Source organism: Lissotriton helveticus, chromosome 11 (genome assembly GCF_964261635.1).
Source record: "Lissotriton helveticus chromosome 11, aLisHel1.1, whole genome shotgun sequence".
In the NCBI taxonomy this organism is placed as follows: domain Eukaryota; kingdom Metazoa; phylum Chordata; class Amphibia; order Caudata; family Salamandridae; genus Lissotriton; species Lissotriton helveticus.
Window position 1 is genome coordinate 839,229,198 of NC_136072.1, and position 18,108 is coordinate 839,247,305.

An 18,108-nucleotide genomic window follows, 5' to 3' on the forward strand; every position below is an offset into this window, starting at 1 on the left:
TGGTCGACCTCTTTCTCTTGAATACCATTCATAGATGTATTCAATTGATCTAATCAATGGTCTATTACATTTGATCGATGAAACCTTCAAACTCACTTGTACCGGTCATCCTTTAGCGCTGCTACATAATTTTTAAGGGACTTGCTGCTTTTAAAAGTAAAACTTTCTTTCCATAACCACACTTTTCATGGGATAAAAATGTCTCTGAGTATCTTTAACCGTCTTCATATGAGTCCAGTGCTTGCTCTTCTGCTTGTAATAACCCGTAAAACAGCGCTCTTCCTAAATACAACGCCTCTATTCCAATGTTATCCAACAACATGGTACCTTTTTCTTTCCTTGTTGTAATGCTCTTCCTCAAGGTTATCTAATTACATAAAATAAGAGTTTGACGGGGTCCTTGGACATTATCCGAGGGTCCTCTATCAGTAAGAATAGTTGTTTTGACCCCCCAAGTGATGTGGTTAATCAAGAATTCTGCCTTGTATTAACCAAACACAAAGAATCTTAAGCTAAACAAGGCATGGAAACTAGCAAAATTACTTCTCGCCAGTGGAAGAGGCAGCAATTAACACATCTAAAATATATTCTTTATTTGATGTCAATAAGGTGCAAACATAAAATTGTCACTTCTTTTAACCTATTTGCTCATTTCTCAAGGTCCTGTAACATTTAGTGACACATAAGATGTCAAATCATTGCCTCCAATAGGGCCTACTTATGGAAGTCAGATATCTTCCATACTAATATTATAAAGAGAGAGCCCAAACCTTTGAGGCGGGTAATCTCAGTAACCACAGCACCAATCACAACACCCAATACAGCGTTGGAAAGGGCAGTTGCAGCAGAAGGACATAGGCTATGCAGACGGATAAAAAAATGTATTAAAAAAATTGCAAAAAACGACATCATCCAGAAGGCCGAGGGTCAAAATAACATCAAACAGGAAATGATGTAATAATGTGACTCACTATATTGAGACTGAGAGCCTGGAGCCAAATTGATCGTGAACAAGGGATATGCTATCCCTAAACGCGTAGATTTGTGCCTGCCTGCTTGAGAAACTCCATGCTGTGAGGATTAAATAAAAAAGCACATAAGTGAAGACAAACGTTAGTTTGTCAGGTTTTTCTCCCAGCTGGGGGAATTGGTTGTGGATTTAAATGGGGCGTGGTTCTGCCGCGGGGATTTACGAACCGGCGAGAGAGCGCTGCAAATTCTGGCGAAAAGGAACCGAGGGGGGGGTGTGTGTGTGTGTGTGTGTGTGTGTATATAATATATATATATATATATATATATATATATATATATATATATATATCTCCATACTAATACTATAAAGAGAGAGCCCAAACCTTTGAGGCGGGTAATCTCAGTAACCACACCACCAATCACAACACCCAATACAGCGTTGGAAAGGGCAGTTGCAGCAGAAGGACATAGGCTATGCAGACGGCCACCATATACATTTAAAAGGTAAAAGAACCGTAACAGCAAAGTACTCCCTTGTGGGCCGGTCTGCGTTCTGCTGTGGGCGTGTACTGGGGGCGTGACAAACGCTGGGGGCGTGTGGTACGTTTCGCCCTTCATACCATGTGAGTCGTAATTGCGCCGCATCAAGGGGCACGCTGGGGGCGTGACACGCTGTGGCCGTGACAAACGAGGTGGGCGCGTGTCCGCGCTGTGGGCGTGTGTCCGCCCTTCATGCCATGTGAAGCGCCAATTACGCAATTGCGCCGCATCAAGGGGCACGCTGGGGGCGTGTGCTACGTTCCGCACTTCATGCCATCTGGGTCGTACATTAATCAGATCGTCTGCTGTGGCCGTGTGCTGGGGGCGTCACAAAGGCGTTCATCTTGAAGCGTGGTAAGTAACCATTCGCAAGACTCCCTTGGGGGACTGCCCGTTGTCTCACACAACCGAATGCAGTGTGTGCCTTGGCCTGGGTGCGTCTGAAAGGGCCGAACGCAGTGTGTGGCTTGGCCTGGGTGCGTCTAAAAAGCACTCGGGCCGAAAAGCGTCGGTGTGGGTCATAAAAATATAAGAACAGCGGGAAACAATCATTCAAGACTCACACAATTCTAATTGTTAGACGGTCGCCGCTGGCCCTCGAGCAGGGGCACACGCGACTGAGCGGGTCTACGGGGACAATTACTGCAGCCTCTCATGCGCGCTGTTACTGAACTATCACATTAAACCAAAATACACGCGTCTGCTAACATCAGCCAGGGCTGTAGCCGGGCTCAGGCGGCGGATCACTACACTAATTACATGCGCCTGCTAACATGAACCAGGGCTGCAGCCGGGCCTCAAGCGGGGGAACACGCAAATGACCGTGTCTGAATACACACATTACACACATTCTATTTCATGCCCGGACAACGTCGGGACGGGCTGCTAGTATGTATGTATGTATGTATGTATCGCATACTTCTATAGGGCAAACTGTCACCCAAAGGGTATCCTGGCGCTTTGACTCTACCTGACCATCACGCAGACCTATTATTACACCACCCTAGGAAAAAGATGGGACTTCAATCCTTTTTTAAAGAAAGTAAATTCCCCGGCACTCCTTAAAAACAGAGGAAGGGAATTCCAAAGGTTGGCAGCAGTATATCCAAAGGAACGGCTGCCCATCCGTATCCTCTGAATTCTAGGAACTGCCACCAGGCATGCCGACGTAGATCGCAGACGTCTAGCTGTAGAGTACCAGGAAAAAAGCTCTTGCAGCAAAACAGGCCCTTGTCCATGAAGGGCTCCGAAGACTAAGCAAGACGCTTTAAAACAGATGCGCTGGTGAACAGGCAACCAGTGGAGATCTATGAGCACCAAAGAGGAGGAGGCTGAGCGCAGCCGAGAGAGAGCCAGCTTAGCTGCCATATTCTGTATGCGCTGCAGCTTACCGATCAAGGTGCTGGGGGAACCAGAATTAATGCGTTGCAGTAATCAAGCCTGCTAAGAATAATACTACGCGCTACCTCTGGTCTAGATTGAGCCGGAAGCATGGGGAGAATTGTACGTAGCATATGGGGCAACAACATACATGTGGCAACTGTCTTGTTTACAAAGACATCCAGCTGTAAGTTTGGTCCAAATACGACGCCCAAGTTGCGAGCGGAAACCGCCGCCGCAACTGTGCCCAGGGAAGAAGTAGGCCAGAAGTCCGCCGGCAGAGGACGAGGGGTACGATCCAAGGAACAGTGCAACACCTCAGTTTTAGAGCCATTAAACTGGAGAGAGTTCTGTCGCAGCCAGTCCGCCGTGGCTGTCATACAGCGATGAAAGGTCTCCTGAGACACACCATCTCTGCCTTCAAAGGAGAAAATGAGCTGCGTGTCGTCAGCATAATTAATTACCGAGATCCCAAATGATCTGATCAGCCTAACCAAAGGACGGAGGTATAGATTAAATAAGATAGGGCTGATTGCCGACCCCTGAGGCACACCATGCCCCACTTTTTTAATGTCAGATCTATAAGGCGGCAAGGCCACTACCTGGTGCCTATTTTGAAGATGGGAGACCAGCCAGTCTCGGGCCAGGCCAGCCTCCCCAATTTCCTCCAAACTGCTGATAAGAATGGCGTGGCTGACCGTGTCGAACGCGGCCGACATATCGAGCATCACTAAGAAGGCTGCCCGACCGGAGTCGACTCGCGAACGAAGATCATCCAAGACGACCACCAGCGCAGGCTCTGTGCCGTGAGCTGGCCTGAAGCCGAACTGAGCCACATCCAGACATATATTAGTTTCCAGAAAACTGGATAAATATTTGGTGACCAGCTTCCCCAGGATTTTAACAGGAAAGGGAAGAAGCGAAATTGGCCGATAGTTCACCGAACATGTGGGGTCCAGCGTGGCCTTCTTCAAGAGAGGAGAGACCACAGCCAGTTTCCAACAATCAGGAACCATGGCGGTGCTGAGGGACTGACAACAAATGGCATGGAGAGGAGGGAAGAGTTCCTCTTGGAACAGCTTCCAGAATCTGTGGGGCATCGGGTCTATAGGGGATCCTGAGGACACGCCATTGGCCAAAAGACAGAAATCCTCATAGGAAGGGGGAAGAAAAATATCCAGGCGTACCTGCCCTACGACTTCCTCAAAAACGCCAGGGGTGGACAACGGTGCTGAGTCAGTCAAAGGCTGGGAGCATGGAGTAGCTGGATCGGGGAGGCCACTCAGAATGGTGGCAATCTTATCCTCGAAAGCAGCTGCCAGGGAATCGCATAAGGACTGAGAGGCCGGAATGATGTTAGTAGCACAGGCCGGATGAGAAATGTCCTTAACAATTTTGAACAGAGTCTGAGACTTGCTCGCTGCCTGAGTCAACGTCTCCTCAAGGAACTTAGCTTTAGGGCACTTGATCTGCGCTTTATAATCCAGGAGTGCCTGTTTAAAAAGGGCTTTATCTGGCTCTAAATAGTGCTTCCTCCAGGCTCTTTCCGCCTGCTTACAGCGCAGCTTCAACTGGAGGAGATCTTTAGTATACCAAGGCATGGCGAGTTTAGGCCTCTCCCTTGCTTTCCGCAAAGGAGCCGCTTTATCCACGAATTTTGTAATTTATTGGCAGAGGCTCGCATAGCTCTCCTCCACATTTCCTCCCAAAGTAAATCCACCAGATAGCAGGGTTGGTAGGCTGGGATATTTCAAAAGTTTAGACCATTGCCTACTAAGTTTGGTGGCCCCCGAATTGCTACACCTCAAAGTGTCAGAAGGGAGGAGTAGGGAGAAGTGAACAAGGGCATGGTCTGTCCAGCCTTGGGAGATTATGTCCCTAATCGTAACTTGAGTGTCGCCCGCGAAGACTAGGTCCAGAACATGACCCTTTAGGTGAGTCTGGGATAGCACCAGCTGCTGTAGATGTATATTAAAGCAGGCCTGGCACAGATCTCTATAGGCTGAGTCCGAAGGGCCATTAGGCCATAAATTGAAATCCCCCAGAACTACTAACCTGGCGTGAGTATTGGCAAGATCATAGATAAGATCTACCAGCTCAGGTAAAGCTGACAAAGCATTGCCAGGTGGTCTGTAGCATAGCAGTCCAGAGTACAAGACTCCCCCCTGGCCTTTTAAGGAAAAGCCCAAAAGTTCGAAACCTTGGACCTCTTTAGTCTCCAGCTGAGATAGGGCCAGTGTGTCCCTGAAGATGAAACCCATGCCTCCCCCTCTGCTCCCTATTCGAGGGTTATGCCTAATTTTATAACCCGGGGGCAGGCCATTCCGAGTTCTACCGCGCTATCGGCACGGGTCCACGTCTCCGTCAGGAATAGCACGTCTAACTCATACGATTCGATGAGGAGTACAATTTCCACATGATGCTTACTGAGGGATCTAACATTCAGCAGGCCACAAGACAGCGTCCCCGAGTGACTGGAGGTAGTGTCTGGGCGGCAGCTCAGGGTGGAGTGCTGGTCTAACCGAATAAGCTCCTCCCTGGAGTAAACTGAGCGGGGTAGAGCAGGTGAGGCAGCCTGGCTGGCGCCGGGCGCGACCTGTGCGTGAACCGGTGCAAACGGGCTTACCTCTGGCGCACCTCCGGCGCGCCATCGGCGCGTCCGCTGCGCGCTTGATAACTGTGCATCTTAAGTGACGATAAACGCGGGAGTCCTACGAGGGGACCTCTAGACCCACAACCAAGATGGCGCCCGCAAATCGGCACCCACCTGGTTTCCCCCACCCAAGATGGCGGCCTAAATCGCCGCTACGCGGTGAAAACAAGCCCTGAATCGCGCAAAGTACGGGGTGAGAACCAATTAATGTGCAATGTAAGAGTCTAAGGATAATAATCACCCCCCAAGGTAGCAAAGGTAAAAAAGCGCCTGTGTTCTAAATCAGCAACGCAATAGTGCAAGTGATTTAAAAACAAAACAAAAAAATTCGGGAATAATAGCAATGTAGGCGTGCGCGCTGCGGTCAGTAAAGTCTACCTGCCAGTGAGAAGGAATCTACTTTTAAAGGCTCCTCCAAGCACGGGAGTCCTACGAGGGGACCTCTAGACCCACAACCAAGATGGTGCCCGCAAATCGGCACCCACCTGGTTTTACCACGCAAGATGGCGGCCTAAATGCCGCGACGTGGTGAAAACGAGCCCTCAATCGCCCTGAATCCCGCAAAGTACGGGGTGAGAACCAATTAATGTGCAAGGTAAGAGTCTAAGGATAATAATCACCCCCCAAGGTAGCAAAGGTAAAAAAGCGCCTGTGTTCTGAATCAGCAATGCGATAGTGCAAGTGATTTAAAAAGAATAAAAAATTCTGCAATAATAGCAATGTAGGCGTGCGCGCTGCGGTCAGTAAAGTCTACCTGCCAGTGAGAAGGAATCTACTTTTAAAGGCTTCTCCAAGCGCGGGAGTCCTACGAGGGGACCTCTAGACCCACAACCAAGATGGCACCCGCAAATCGGCACCCACCTGGTTTCCCCCACCCAAGATGGCGGCCTAAATCGCCACGACGCGGTGAAAACGAGCCCTGAATCGCCCTGAATCCTGCAAAGTACGGGGTGAGAACCAATTAATGTGCAAGGTAAGAGTCTAAGGATAATAATCACCCCCAAGGTAGCACAGGTAAAAAAGCGCCTGTGTTCTAAATCAGCAACGCGATAGTGCAAGTGATTTAAAAAGAATAAAAAATTTGGCAATAATAGCAATGTAGGCGTGCGCGCTGCGGTCAGTAAAGTCTCTAGTGGAATAAAGGGAATAAGCATATCATCAGATAAACACGGTCTTAAATTGAAGTAGTGGCATATCCGTCCGTCCCATCCGTGAGAATGAATTCAGGTCCCAAAATTATATTTACCCTGAATCCACTAACCACTGATCATTCACTCAATGCCAAACTAATGGCAGCAAGTAATGGTCTCACTGTAAAGCATTATCTTCACCTTGAGACATGAGGATGGAGTAGATAGATGCACTAACACCGGTGTTGACTCTTGCTAAACCCTCGTTCCCCGAGGACGTTGTGGACTTTATTCAATCCTTAAAGTTATCACTGTAATACCACTAGAAATCCTGATGGAGCATGCATTTGAACTCTTCACCACACAAACTTCCTTTAGGGACAGGGGATTTAACAATGTAGTGTTTAATCTATCTGTGCATCAAGAAGCTCATGTGGTGTGTCAAACCAGGGCAGTATACTGAAATTATTGTAAACTGTCTCAGATTTGAAGCTTATAATAAGAAATTGAGGCAGTACATGAAAAAAAATGCATGCATACTATTATCACAAAAGGATCTATTATCGACACCTGTTCAAAAGAATGCCTTTCGCTCACTGGGGCGCTGCCATTCCTACATTTGCCCCAAAGCCCTATCCAGAAATTCTATATGCGAAGCAAAGGAGCTGAGTAAGGGAGTTCAATAGATTTGGGTATTAAGTTTAAATAAAAGAATGAACAAGGTGGCTTAATACTACAGAATGCCCATGTCCACAGTAAGGCAACTGAAGATTCACTGGTATGCAAAGCATGGTAGGTTTTATTTAGTGACCAGGAATCAATGTGAAGAGGCATCCAGAGATTGGTCCCTAAACCTTGGCATCATCATTCCTCCTAGCTGTAGATTTTCTAACTCTTATACTAGAGAGAGCCTCATTGGTTTCTAATAGGAGGGTCCTTTCTTGGAATGTAGCCGAGCTCTTCAGCAGACTAGATTAAATTGATTTCCTTAATGCCATTCTCAGTTTTATTATAATTTGTTTTACAAGTGACTGGAGCTGTTGATGGTGTACGTTTGAAGGGTTTTCAGAGCTTTTCTCAAGTGTCCCACCCACTTGAGTGGGACTTGGTGTGGGGCAAGTGGCTTAGAAGGTTACAAAGCCTCTATTTTAAATATTCAAATCTCTGTGTTGCCTGAGAACTCATAGAATGTTATAATGTGAGTAGAGACCTCAATAACGCTGTTGTTAGACTTACATTGTTTCTGCCTGTACATATAAGTACCAACCCAAACAGAACAAGAAATATAAAGTAAATCCGCTGAATAAAAATCTGACGAACATACACCTCCACAAAAATTATAGTGCTAACGTTCGCTTTTGACCATGGCCTTATTGGTTTTAATCATGTGCACGATGGCCTAAAAAAAAAGATTTTTTTAGATTTTGAGAACTGACAATCTCAGCACTTTTTCCACACGATAGAGGATGGATGAGACCCTTTGGGCACCTCTCCTAGCAAGAAGAGGCTTGCAGTAAAAACTCCAGTGGGAGATTCGTTTAAAAAGGCGGAGCTTTATCAACAGTATTGTGAAGTCATCTCACACAGAAGGATAGATGTGACTTTAACCCACAGACCATAGCTGCATTCAGGCCCTTCCACTCCGTGGAAAACAACGATGGGAAGCTCAGTGCACTAAACGTTTCATTATCAGATGCCCTAGTGAATGCTCCCGTGAATTGTCTCCTTACATTTATTACTACATCGGTATTAACCAGAGACCATAGACTCGGTCATAGAAACAGTGCTTAATTTGAGCATGTGGTTTCCGGAGCTCAGCACAGGCACTTAGTTGTCACGACTGGTGCTTGTGACAGTCTGCCACAAGTTGGCGCAGTCTGGCTAATTTAGTGATGCCCACAACAACTGTTAATTATTAGTTCAATATACATTAAAATTACTATTACCTGCCGCCCAAGCCATTCTTATAGCTTTGGGGGCCTGAAATAGTCAGAACTGTCACTTGTAGCAATATGGTGGTTAGTAATTCTGTTGTTACTATCATGGGCAGAGCTAATAGGGGCAATGGGTGGTGCAAGCTGTAATGGCCTCTTGAGAAAAACCCTGGCATTTTTTTTTTTTTTTTATAAATTAAGCTCTACACAGAAACTATTTAATGGCATTAGGAAAAGCACACACCTCTACTACTAATCCTACAGCTAGATAGGAATACACATGATACCAGATTATGGATTTGTTTAAAAGTTGGACCAGGGTTTTGGATGTCTTTATTGCACAAGGGACCACACAGTTCTTCTTGGCCTCCTGACAACCTTTTGGCTACCTATTTGGGGGCAGTAGTCCCATGAATCCAATATAATTGAGACAGGGACAACCATTTTGGAGAATCACACAAGACAGATCATCGTTGAACGGCAAGGGATCAGGGGCAGTAATCTATGGCTCTTGATGCATGAACGGTTTAGGAGAAAAAATAAAATGAGGTACAGTAAACAAACTGTTGAACATCCCAAACTTTATTGCTCTACTTTCACTGGAGCGTCATATGGTAAGGAATATTGCCAATGCAGGGGCATGTCCTTTCATAAAGTGGTAACGATTCTCATGGAGCTAGCTTTCTCCCTTGAAGAGGGAGAACTCGTGATGGATCCCTTGGACGAATAGGCAATGGAGACAGGGTGGGTTAGGGACCAGAGGTGGATGGCGGTCTGCCTCTCTGCCAGCCTATCATCTTAGCGATGGTATTACAAAAGTTGGTGAACTACTCCTGGCCTTGTAACTCATAGGTCAATGAGCTAAGGAGTAGTAGGAGGGGTGGGAAGTTCATAGCAGTCATGAAGAGATGTGGGCTAGCATGAGTAAAGTAGAGAGGGGTGGAAGGGAATACATGGAGCAGAGAACATTTGAGAATGCGATTGTGGATTTGTAGTTCCCATGACGAGGGATACATTTCCTACCTGTCTGGTGTGCATTCAACCCTGTCCAGAATAGATTTATTTTTTTCATTTTCAGGGCAGATGAGGACTGGGTGTGAATGGTGGAATTCCTGGTAGGAGAGATATCGGACCGGTACCCCTGGTAGGAGAGATATCGGACCAGTACCCCAAGGCATTAATGGAAGCGGAGTCAGAAATCACAAAGGGGTGGGGGGGGGGGGCAAGGTAGAAGTTTAATGCCAGCCCTTGACAGATCCCAGAAGAAGTACAACACAGAGAAGCAAAGATGACGGAATACCTTAAGTTCCATCAATGTTCAGTTAGTTACAAGCTGAAGCTACAAGTTTAAAACAGTGGTACAAGCCAAGCATGCTTGCACTTGTTACACGGGGCTGGGGGAGGGGACATCTGTAGGGACTGTAAAAGTGTGGCAGGCAGTGCTGAAGATCAAGGGAACGAGGAATAGAGAGATAAAAGAGACTGTATGTCCTAGATCACCAAACACTAAAATCTAATGTCTCATTTCAAATTCTGTTTGAATTTGCCAGAGAGAATTTTTTGAAGTACTAACTACTGATGCACGCCCTATAAAAAGGCATCACTGAAAGTGTAATGATCTCCATGGGCGCGCCACTTAAAGTGGCGCACAGAACATGTTAAACAAACACATTGACCAACCTAGAATAGCTCAGAGAATAGTGGAAAAGGAAAGTAGCCCACCAGATAGGGTAGAATAGACTGAGCGTAGTTTCATTTCCATACTGCAACAAAACTTTATAAAATACAGTGGTTTGTGTTTGTCTTCCATTTAAAGAGATAGAGGGAACTTTAGCCATAAACAGCACCAAGATACGAAGATGTTAGTATGATCTGGAGAAAGTATTCTCAGTAACGCTGGGATGGAACGACTCTGAAATCAAAGTTAGCAATTCTGCGAGTTCTCAGTTTCATGAAACTAGTTAGATCCAGGAACCCTGGTTGGTAGTGTGCTTACAGATTGCTCAGAGGGCTACATTGGGGCTTTGTGGGGAGAGGGTGGAGGGGGTGGGGGCTGGAAGGGGAAAGACCACAAAGAAATAAGGACCAGTTTAGAGGAATGGCCCAGGTGATAAATGTGGAAAAAGTAGTGTACTGTTGTAGGTGTTGCCTACAAAACTTCCAAAAAGATCAAGGAGGATGGAGAGAATACAATGGAATGAAGGCATGAAGACTATTAAATCAGAAAACAACCAGCCTGAATGGGCAGCGGTCTAACTAACCTCTCAGGATGCCGCTAACTTTAAGATAAGTCTAGGGCTCATGTTCATTGCAAACTTAGCAGATATTGGTCATTGATTGATGTCATGCTGTAACCTTTTAAAAGAAAGTCAAATAGATGTATATGCAAAAGAAATGACAAGCGAGGAAGGATAGTCTGTTTGAATGCAGCCACACACTATCTTTAGAATACATTTTGAATTTTGCAAAGGCTGGAACACGGTCTGTACTGTAGACCCTAAAATCAAGTTATGATCTTCAATTCTTTATTTTCATATCTGAGAAGGAATTTCAATAATACAATCTTTCTTATAGGGCTCCAAGGAACTTATAATTGTTTTTCCCCCAATGAACAGCATTAACCACCTTGGTGAGATGCAGAGTACATCTTGTGACCTAGAGGCATAAAGAATATGTCCACCAGACTTCATCCGTCCTGGCCAACTACTGCCCCGTCATACAGGCACGGTAGGTGATGTGATTCAATATGTGTTTAAAGTCGCGGAACCACTCAAAGAAGTGTGAATTTCCTAGGCTTCGCTTGAATGAAAAGTTCATTTCATTGACCACATCCTGCAGTCAGATGTCTTGCCCAACATGAACAGAACACCAGGCTACAAGGAGCTGTGTATACCGATGTCACCTGAGCTGCAGCATTAGCGGCTGTGTACTTTGTCTTTCTCTGCAGCTGGAGGCCCACTCAAAGACACACCAAGCGAACTCAGGGAGCGGTGAGAGAAGGAAAAGAAGGAGAAATAAGATAAGCAGATCCTGAGCAGCGCAGTCCTAGCCATGTGCAGCACCAGGAATATTTCCGCAGCAATGAAGGACCCGTTCTTTGCCCCCATTTTTAGGTCGAGCCAGGGCAGCGCATGGGCTGCTCTGCGAGTCATGCTCTATTGGGAGTATAGTCGTGAAGCCCCACCCACACTCACAACCCATATTTTTCATTAACTTGTGTCATTGTCTTTCGTTAATGCTGGCTTCTGATTCCTTAATAGGCTTGTTAGTGCCTCCTTACTACTGCCTTATCTTAATTTGTAACGTCCCATGAGGACTGGCCCGCTTAACCACTTGGATGCTAATGACAAGGGTAACTCGTCATGCACTGCCCATTCATTTCAATGGAAATTAGTGAATAAGAAGAATATTGCCTTAGCACTAAAGGGGTTTTAATTCGCTTGTTACACGGTACTCTTATTACTTTGTAAGCATTATTTTTTTAATGGTTTCTCCTGCTGCAGGTACTACATGCTTTCCTGCAACATTCAGCGCATTCAGTGCACCATGCGCGCTTTCATGGATCAATTTTACAACAAAAAAAAGCATTTGTTTGTCAACTTGAAAATCAAATGCTTTTTTTTGGTAAAAGCAGCCCATTTCGCACTTTCACTTTAATAGCGGCCGTGGACCTTTCTTTTGATACGCTTGTCCAAAGAAAGGGGAGTGGCCTCTAGTGAAAATGTAGCATGAGGCGCTTGTAAACAACAAGCATTTGCAATGCAATAGGTCTCGCATTTTAGAAACTTTAACCTATTGGTATTGTAAAGGACAATGCCTTTTATTGATGAAGGTTTTTTAAACATGAATAAAAAGGTATGGTCATTTACAATTCCAATAGCTCGAAATCTCGCAATTGCGAGACCTATTGCATTGCAAATGCTAGTTTAAAATGTAGCCAGCCTTGCAAACTCCGTAGATTAAACACAACTGCAACGTTTCAAGGTTCCTTGCCACCATCCCAGATTTCGCTGGCTTTAGACACGGTTTCCTTCATTTATGTTTAACCCAATGTTCACATCTTACCTGAAGCAAGATCCACCAGACTCAACAGTGTGTTTCCGGGTTTATTAGCATCTGACTATTATTGAATTAATTACCAATTGATCCACATCCACAAAGTCGTAAAAAGCACATTTCAATTAAACTGAAAGATTTGAACGTTCCAGAAAAACACCCGAAAACTACAAAAAATGTTGTGTTGAACGGATCCAGTACACAGTTACAGTAAAGAAAATCCAAAGTAAACGATAATAATAAAAATAGTTCAAACCATAGATGGATATTAAACGTAGTGAAACCAAATTTTTGAAAGCAGGTGGAAAGTGTACTAGAAGAGTTAATGTCTACTGAAAGCGTCGGCTTCGGCTACAGCAGTTCAGCACTCCTTTCTTTCATTCATATAATCTCCAATCTGCTAGTTCTGAGATCTTAGGCACGTGTTCTATTGTTGTACTTTCCTTGGAGGAACAATACTAGAATTTGCACTGAATGTCGGATTGCACACCAGTGCGCACTGTCTATGTATGTGTCAAGTCAATTAAAGCTGGTTCCCAGTTGTGATTCTTTCTGCTGCAGCTTCCGAATCAGTTCCAATAAATTCATCTGTAAAGTCAACTCCTACAAACCAGGACGAAAAGAAAAGACGTATATGAATATTACATTTCCTCAAATCACACTTTCTTTTATCAATAGGCATGTTGATCAGTAACATACTTGTGTATGAATTCTTTTTAACCGAAAAATGTAAGTAATTTCAACATGGTTTTGATTTTTTAAATTATTTTGATTTACTTCCTTACTGAATTTTAACATTGTGTCTTGATAACAATGTAGTCTGTAACTGCTTGACACTCAAACCGTTTAAATTTCCACCACTGGATGCAGTTATTCACATTCAAGTTAAGCAACTAAGGCTTTACTGTTTATGATAGGGGACTTATAAGGGGGTGAATAAAGGGGAGAAAGAGTTGGAGCTCGTAAATGTTAAGTGAAGTCAGTGAGAGCATCACTATGTGGAGAATAATTTTCACTGGTCTTGACTGTGGACATTTCTTGGTAGCTGTTGCCTCATTGGGTGTAAGACTGGGTGAAATCTGAATTAGGCCCGGTTAATTTCGGCAATTTTGCGTTACTGTTTTGAAGTGAAATCACAAAACATACACAATTAAGCCAGTTTTATAATTAGCAATAATTTGGCCCAAAAAAATCCAATCGATGTATCCAAATACATTCCTTTCGTATTAATCGAAGAACCACTGCATTCAGGTGTTTTACCTACTTCCTACAAACTCAGCAACTGCGGCCTTTAAGAATCATAGTTAATACAACAATTAGTCATCAAAGCTAATCCTGGGATCGTCTTGATAAATTTCTATGGAATTATTTTGTTTTGACTGTTGTTATTCTGCAACAAAAAAATATTTCTTCCAGTCGACGAAGCACACTGATAATCTTAAAAAGTTTTGGAAGAGACCTAAAACTGCCACTATATAGTTATCAGTTGACTCGGAACAGCCAAGCATAAGTGAACTCCTACCGTCTTCAAAATTATGGAAAACATACTGTAAGAACATGGGTTACTGGTTGAGGGGGGTGAAACCCTACCCAAGCAGCAACCAAAATCCTTGTTAGGGTGAGGCACAAGCAAATCCCAAATTAACCTGTGTTCAAGCCTCTGGTAGCTTGGCACAGAGTAGTCTGGCTTATAGAGGCAATATGTAAAGTATTTATGCAGCACTTCAAACACTAATAACGTGAAAACACAACACAAGAAAAGTCCCACACCCTTTAAAAAAATAGAGTAACTTTTAACAAATAAACTGTAGGAAACTGCCTCTCTATATAGTGTACTAAAATGAAGTACACTGTGCAGAGTCCAGTGGGTCCCCAATTGGTTTACAGAGGCAGAAGTAGATAACGCCAAAACTCTCTTTTGTGGTAATGTGGGCATGCAGTGAGGCCTTAAGTCCACAGGCTTCCGGTCTTCCCTGTCCTGCCTCCAGAACTGCAGGAAGTATGCAGCTCTTTGTGTGGTGGCAGGACGCAGCACAGCCTATTCATGTTTAAGTAGGACTGTGCCCAGCTCAGCCCTCCCTTCCTGCCATTGATGGCCCATCAAGGCACACCCAAGCTGTCTACTATGTACAGCAGTCTAAGAAGAATACACAAAGCCTAAATCAGCTACATCCAGTCATGTGACCCAGAGAGATGCTGCAGGAACTAAATGGCTAAGGCAGGAAAATGCCAACTTTCTAAAAGTGGCATTTTCAAACTTGCAATTTAAAATACGACTTCACTTTGAGAGGATTTTTCATTGCAATTCCAAAGACACCAAACATGGACTGGTTACCTATTCCCATTCGGAAACTATCACTTATTAAATATAATACCACTCCCAATATATGCTCTACCTCCACTTTCTGACTCACCCCAAACCTCATTATACTATTATGATCTCCCTAAAATCTTTTCTTGACTACTCCGTCCTCTAACCCTCCTTGTCTCACCCCAAACCTAATTCTACAACTATGATCTACCATATAACCCTTTCTAGACTCTTCCCTCCTTGGCTCACGCCAAATCTAATTTTACTACTATGATCTCCAAAATAACACTTCCTAGATTCTTCCCCTCTGTATCCCTCCTCCGACTCATCCCAGACCTTATTTTACTACTATGATTTCCCTAGTAACCCTTTCTAGGCTCTTCCCTCCTCTATCCCTTGTTTGATTCATCCCAAACCTCATCTAACAAATATGACCTTCCAAAAAACACTATCTAGACTCTTCCCTTCTCTATCCCTCCTTTATCCTGTTCAATCAAACTAACATACTTCCATGTCCACCACTCAATTTAACAACCTATATTTCCCTATACTAATCCACCACTAATCCTTTGCGTTCCAAAGTAGCGTGCTACTCGCCAAAAAGCGTTTCATCACCTCGTCAGCGGTAGTAAGCACTATATAAATACAACTACAATGCAATAAGGTAACTCCTATGTTATCCTTTGGGAGAGTTAGGCCGTGCAGTAGTGAAAAACAATAGTAAGAGTTTTTCACTATCAGGACATGTAAAACTAAAAAGTACATGTCCAACTTTTTTAATACACTGCACCTTGCGGCCGGGCTGTCCAGGGCCAACCTTAGGGGCAAATTACATGTATTAAAAAGTAAGGTTTGGGCATGGCAAAAGGTTTATTTTGCTAGGTCCAAATGGCAGTTTATAACTGCACACACAGGATGCAATGACATATTTTAAGGTCTACCTAAGTGGGAGGCACAACCAGTGATGCAGGCCCACTAGTATCATTTCATTTACAGACCCTGGGCTAAGGTCATGCCACTTTACAAGGGACTTACAAGTAAATAAAATATGCCAATTGGGTACACACTAATTCTACTATGTTTTAACGAGAGAGCACAAGAACATTAGCACTGGTTAGCAGCAGTAATGTTTGCTGACTGTCCTTATGCCAGCAAACATGAAGTCAGCAAAACAGGAGGATTGAAGGCAATAAAAGTTAGGGGGGAAACCACGCCGAGGATGCCAGATCCAACAACATAAACACAACAAAAACTCAATAACAAATGACGTGAGACTGAAGTCCCTTAAACAGGGAAGTTCAGGAGTGTGTTCCCAGAAGAATCGAGTCTTACATTCCAAAGGTGCTTCGCTCACAATATTCCGGTCTTTACCCAAGTCATTATTTCTTACTTGAGCACAGACATTACCATGGATTAAATGCTGGGAATCAGGACAAACTGCTTAAATTTAGTTTAAGTTAGTGTCAAATAGCCTAAAATGTTGTCCTGTTTGTAGTATGTAAAGAAATATCCAATAAACATAAAGGAGACAACTGTGAAACCTACTCTTAATTTCAAGTGCAACAGCATTCTTGCTTTTTAGTTTCACAAGTAACTCTTCAGCACACAGTCCAGGAATTGACAATCCGGCACACTCAATAAAGGATGGCCAATTTTGCCATTATTTGCTTTTGTCGTAAAGAAAAGAATGTTGCATGCAATAGGGATAGTGGCTGTCGGCTCTTTTTAAAATATGTTTTTGTAGCCTGAATGTTCAGTGAAAATTCAACTGCTGCAGAGAGCCTAAGACTGACTTGATTTGTCAGGGCCTAAAGTTGACTAATTTTACAGGCCGCATCACACAAATGTCCACTATGTTGCAGTCGTGACGTGAGCAATACTTCAAAGATGTGGTGTCACATAAGCTCTCTGCCACATTCTCTATATATGCAGGATTTTTTGTAGTCTTTACCAGGTCATGAGGACAATTTGAAGCAGGGCTCTAGTGTAACACACAATTGTGTCAGTGAATTTTAAAGTGTGCAGATAACCCCAGGGCCATGTTTGACAGAGAAGGGAGTAAAAGGCCAGATGGTCCACTATGGCAACTTGATTAAAGATACACAAGTTTTCTTGATTCCTGCCAATGAACTCTGCTACAAAAAGGTGGAAAACATTCTTACAAAGATTTCTAACTTTTTACCTCAAACGGTTTACAGAAAAAGGACTGAGAAAGGCTTTTTAGGAGGACAGTCTACAGAGCCAGCCATGCCAAATTGATAATGAATTCTCAAGCTGGTACCCAGAGTACAAAGGCAAGCAGAGAAGCCAAGGTGCTTCCAGCAGTCTTCCCCGGGAGACTATGAATAATACATCTGATGCTATATTAGACCCCGTTGAATGCACTTTAATTCCACTTACTGCTTTCTTTGAAGGTCATAAATTTAATTTAAAAAAAAACAACCAAGAAGGCAATAGAAGGGTTTTTGCCCGTCAAGAAATTACAACGGATGGTGGACAGACATGGTTCAGAGTCCGCATTCATAAAAGAACTAACACGTCATTCCAGTATCCTAATAGCAATAGTAAAAAAGCCTAGAACATCTAGCATACATAAGAAAAAAGGTTCTCTTACATCAGGCAACTGTTCGGATAGGCCATTGCTCTAGCGACCAGTAAAGTAACTACAGACCTCTGACAGAGCAAACGATCATGGGCACGAGGAATGAAGTAAATGGTGTATTAACGGATATTTCTGGTTACAGATTTGTGGCCAAAACCACCAAATGTTTGGAATTGGCAGAGAGATTTGAAAGGGGTTTGTTCTACGCTCCTGCTGCCATGGCACAAGGAAGGCAGAGGTTGTGTAATGGTGGCTTGTGAACAGTGTTTAAGAGATACTTTGTTGGGTGAGACAAAATAGCTGCTTTTCAGTCCTCCCCGACTCCACAAAATAAAAAGCCACATCTGTGCAATATCATCATCTCAAGGCTGCATTTCAATACAACGCTTGTGCCCTGGGCTCTGAAATGGCAAGGGGATCCTGAACTCTCAGATGCTTTAAATTGGTAATACAGATTTGGGAACCTCATTCATGGTGAATAGTGTGCATGGAACAACTGTAAATGAACCACCAATTGGAGAAATTATCTG

General features: G+C 44.0%; 1 protein-coding gene across 1 annotated transcript in view; it reads right to left on the reverse strand.

The window, feature by feature from the left end:
• Positions 1–12,702: 12,702 nt before the first annotated feature.
• Positions 12,703–18,108, reverse strand: part of LOC144792160 (protein DGCR6-like) — a 132,890-nt gene continuing 127,484 nt past the window's right edge. The window contains exon 5 of the mRNA XM_078667054.1: positions 12,703–13,268. Coding sequence (XP_078523180.1) covers positions 13,185–13,268 — 84 coding nt within the window. The 3' untranslated portion in view covers positions 12,703–13,184. The remainder of the gene's footprint in view (positions 13,269–18,108) is intronic.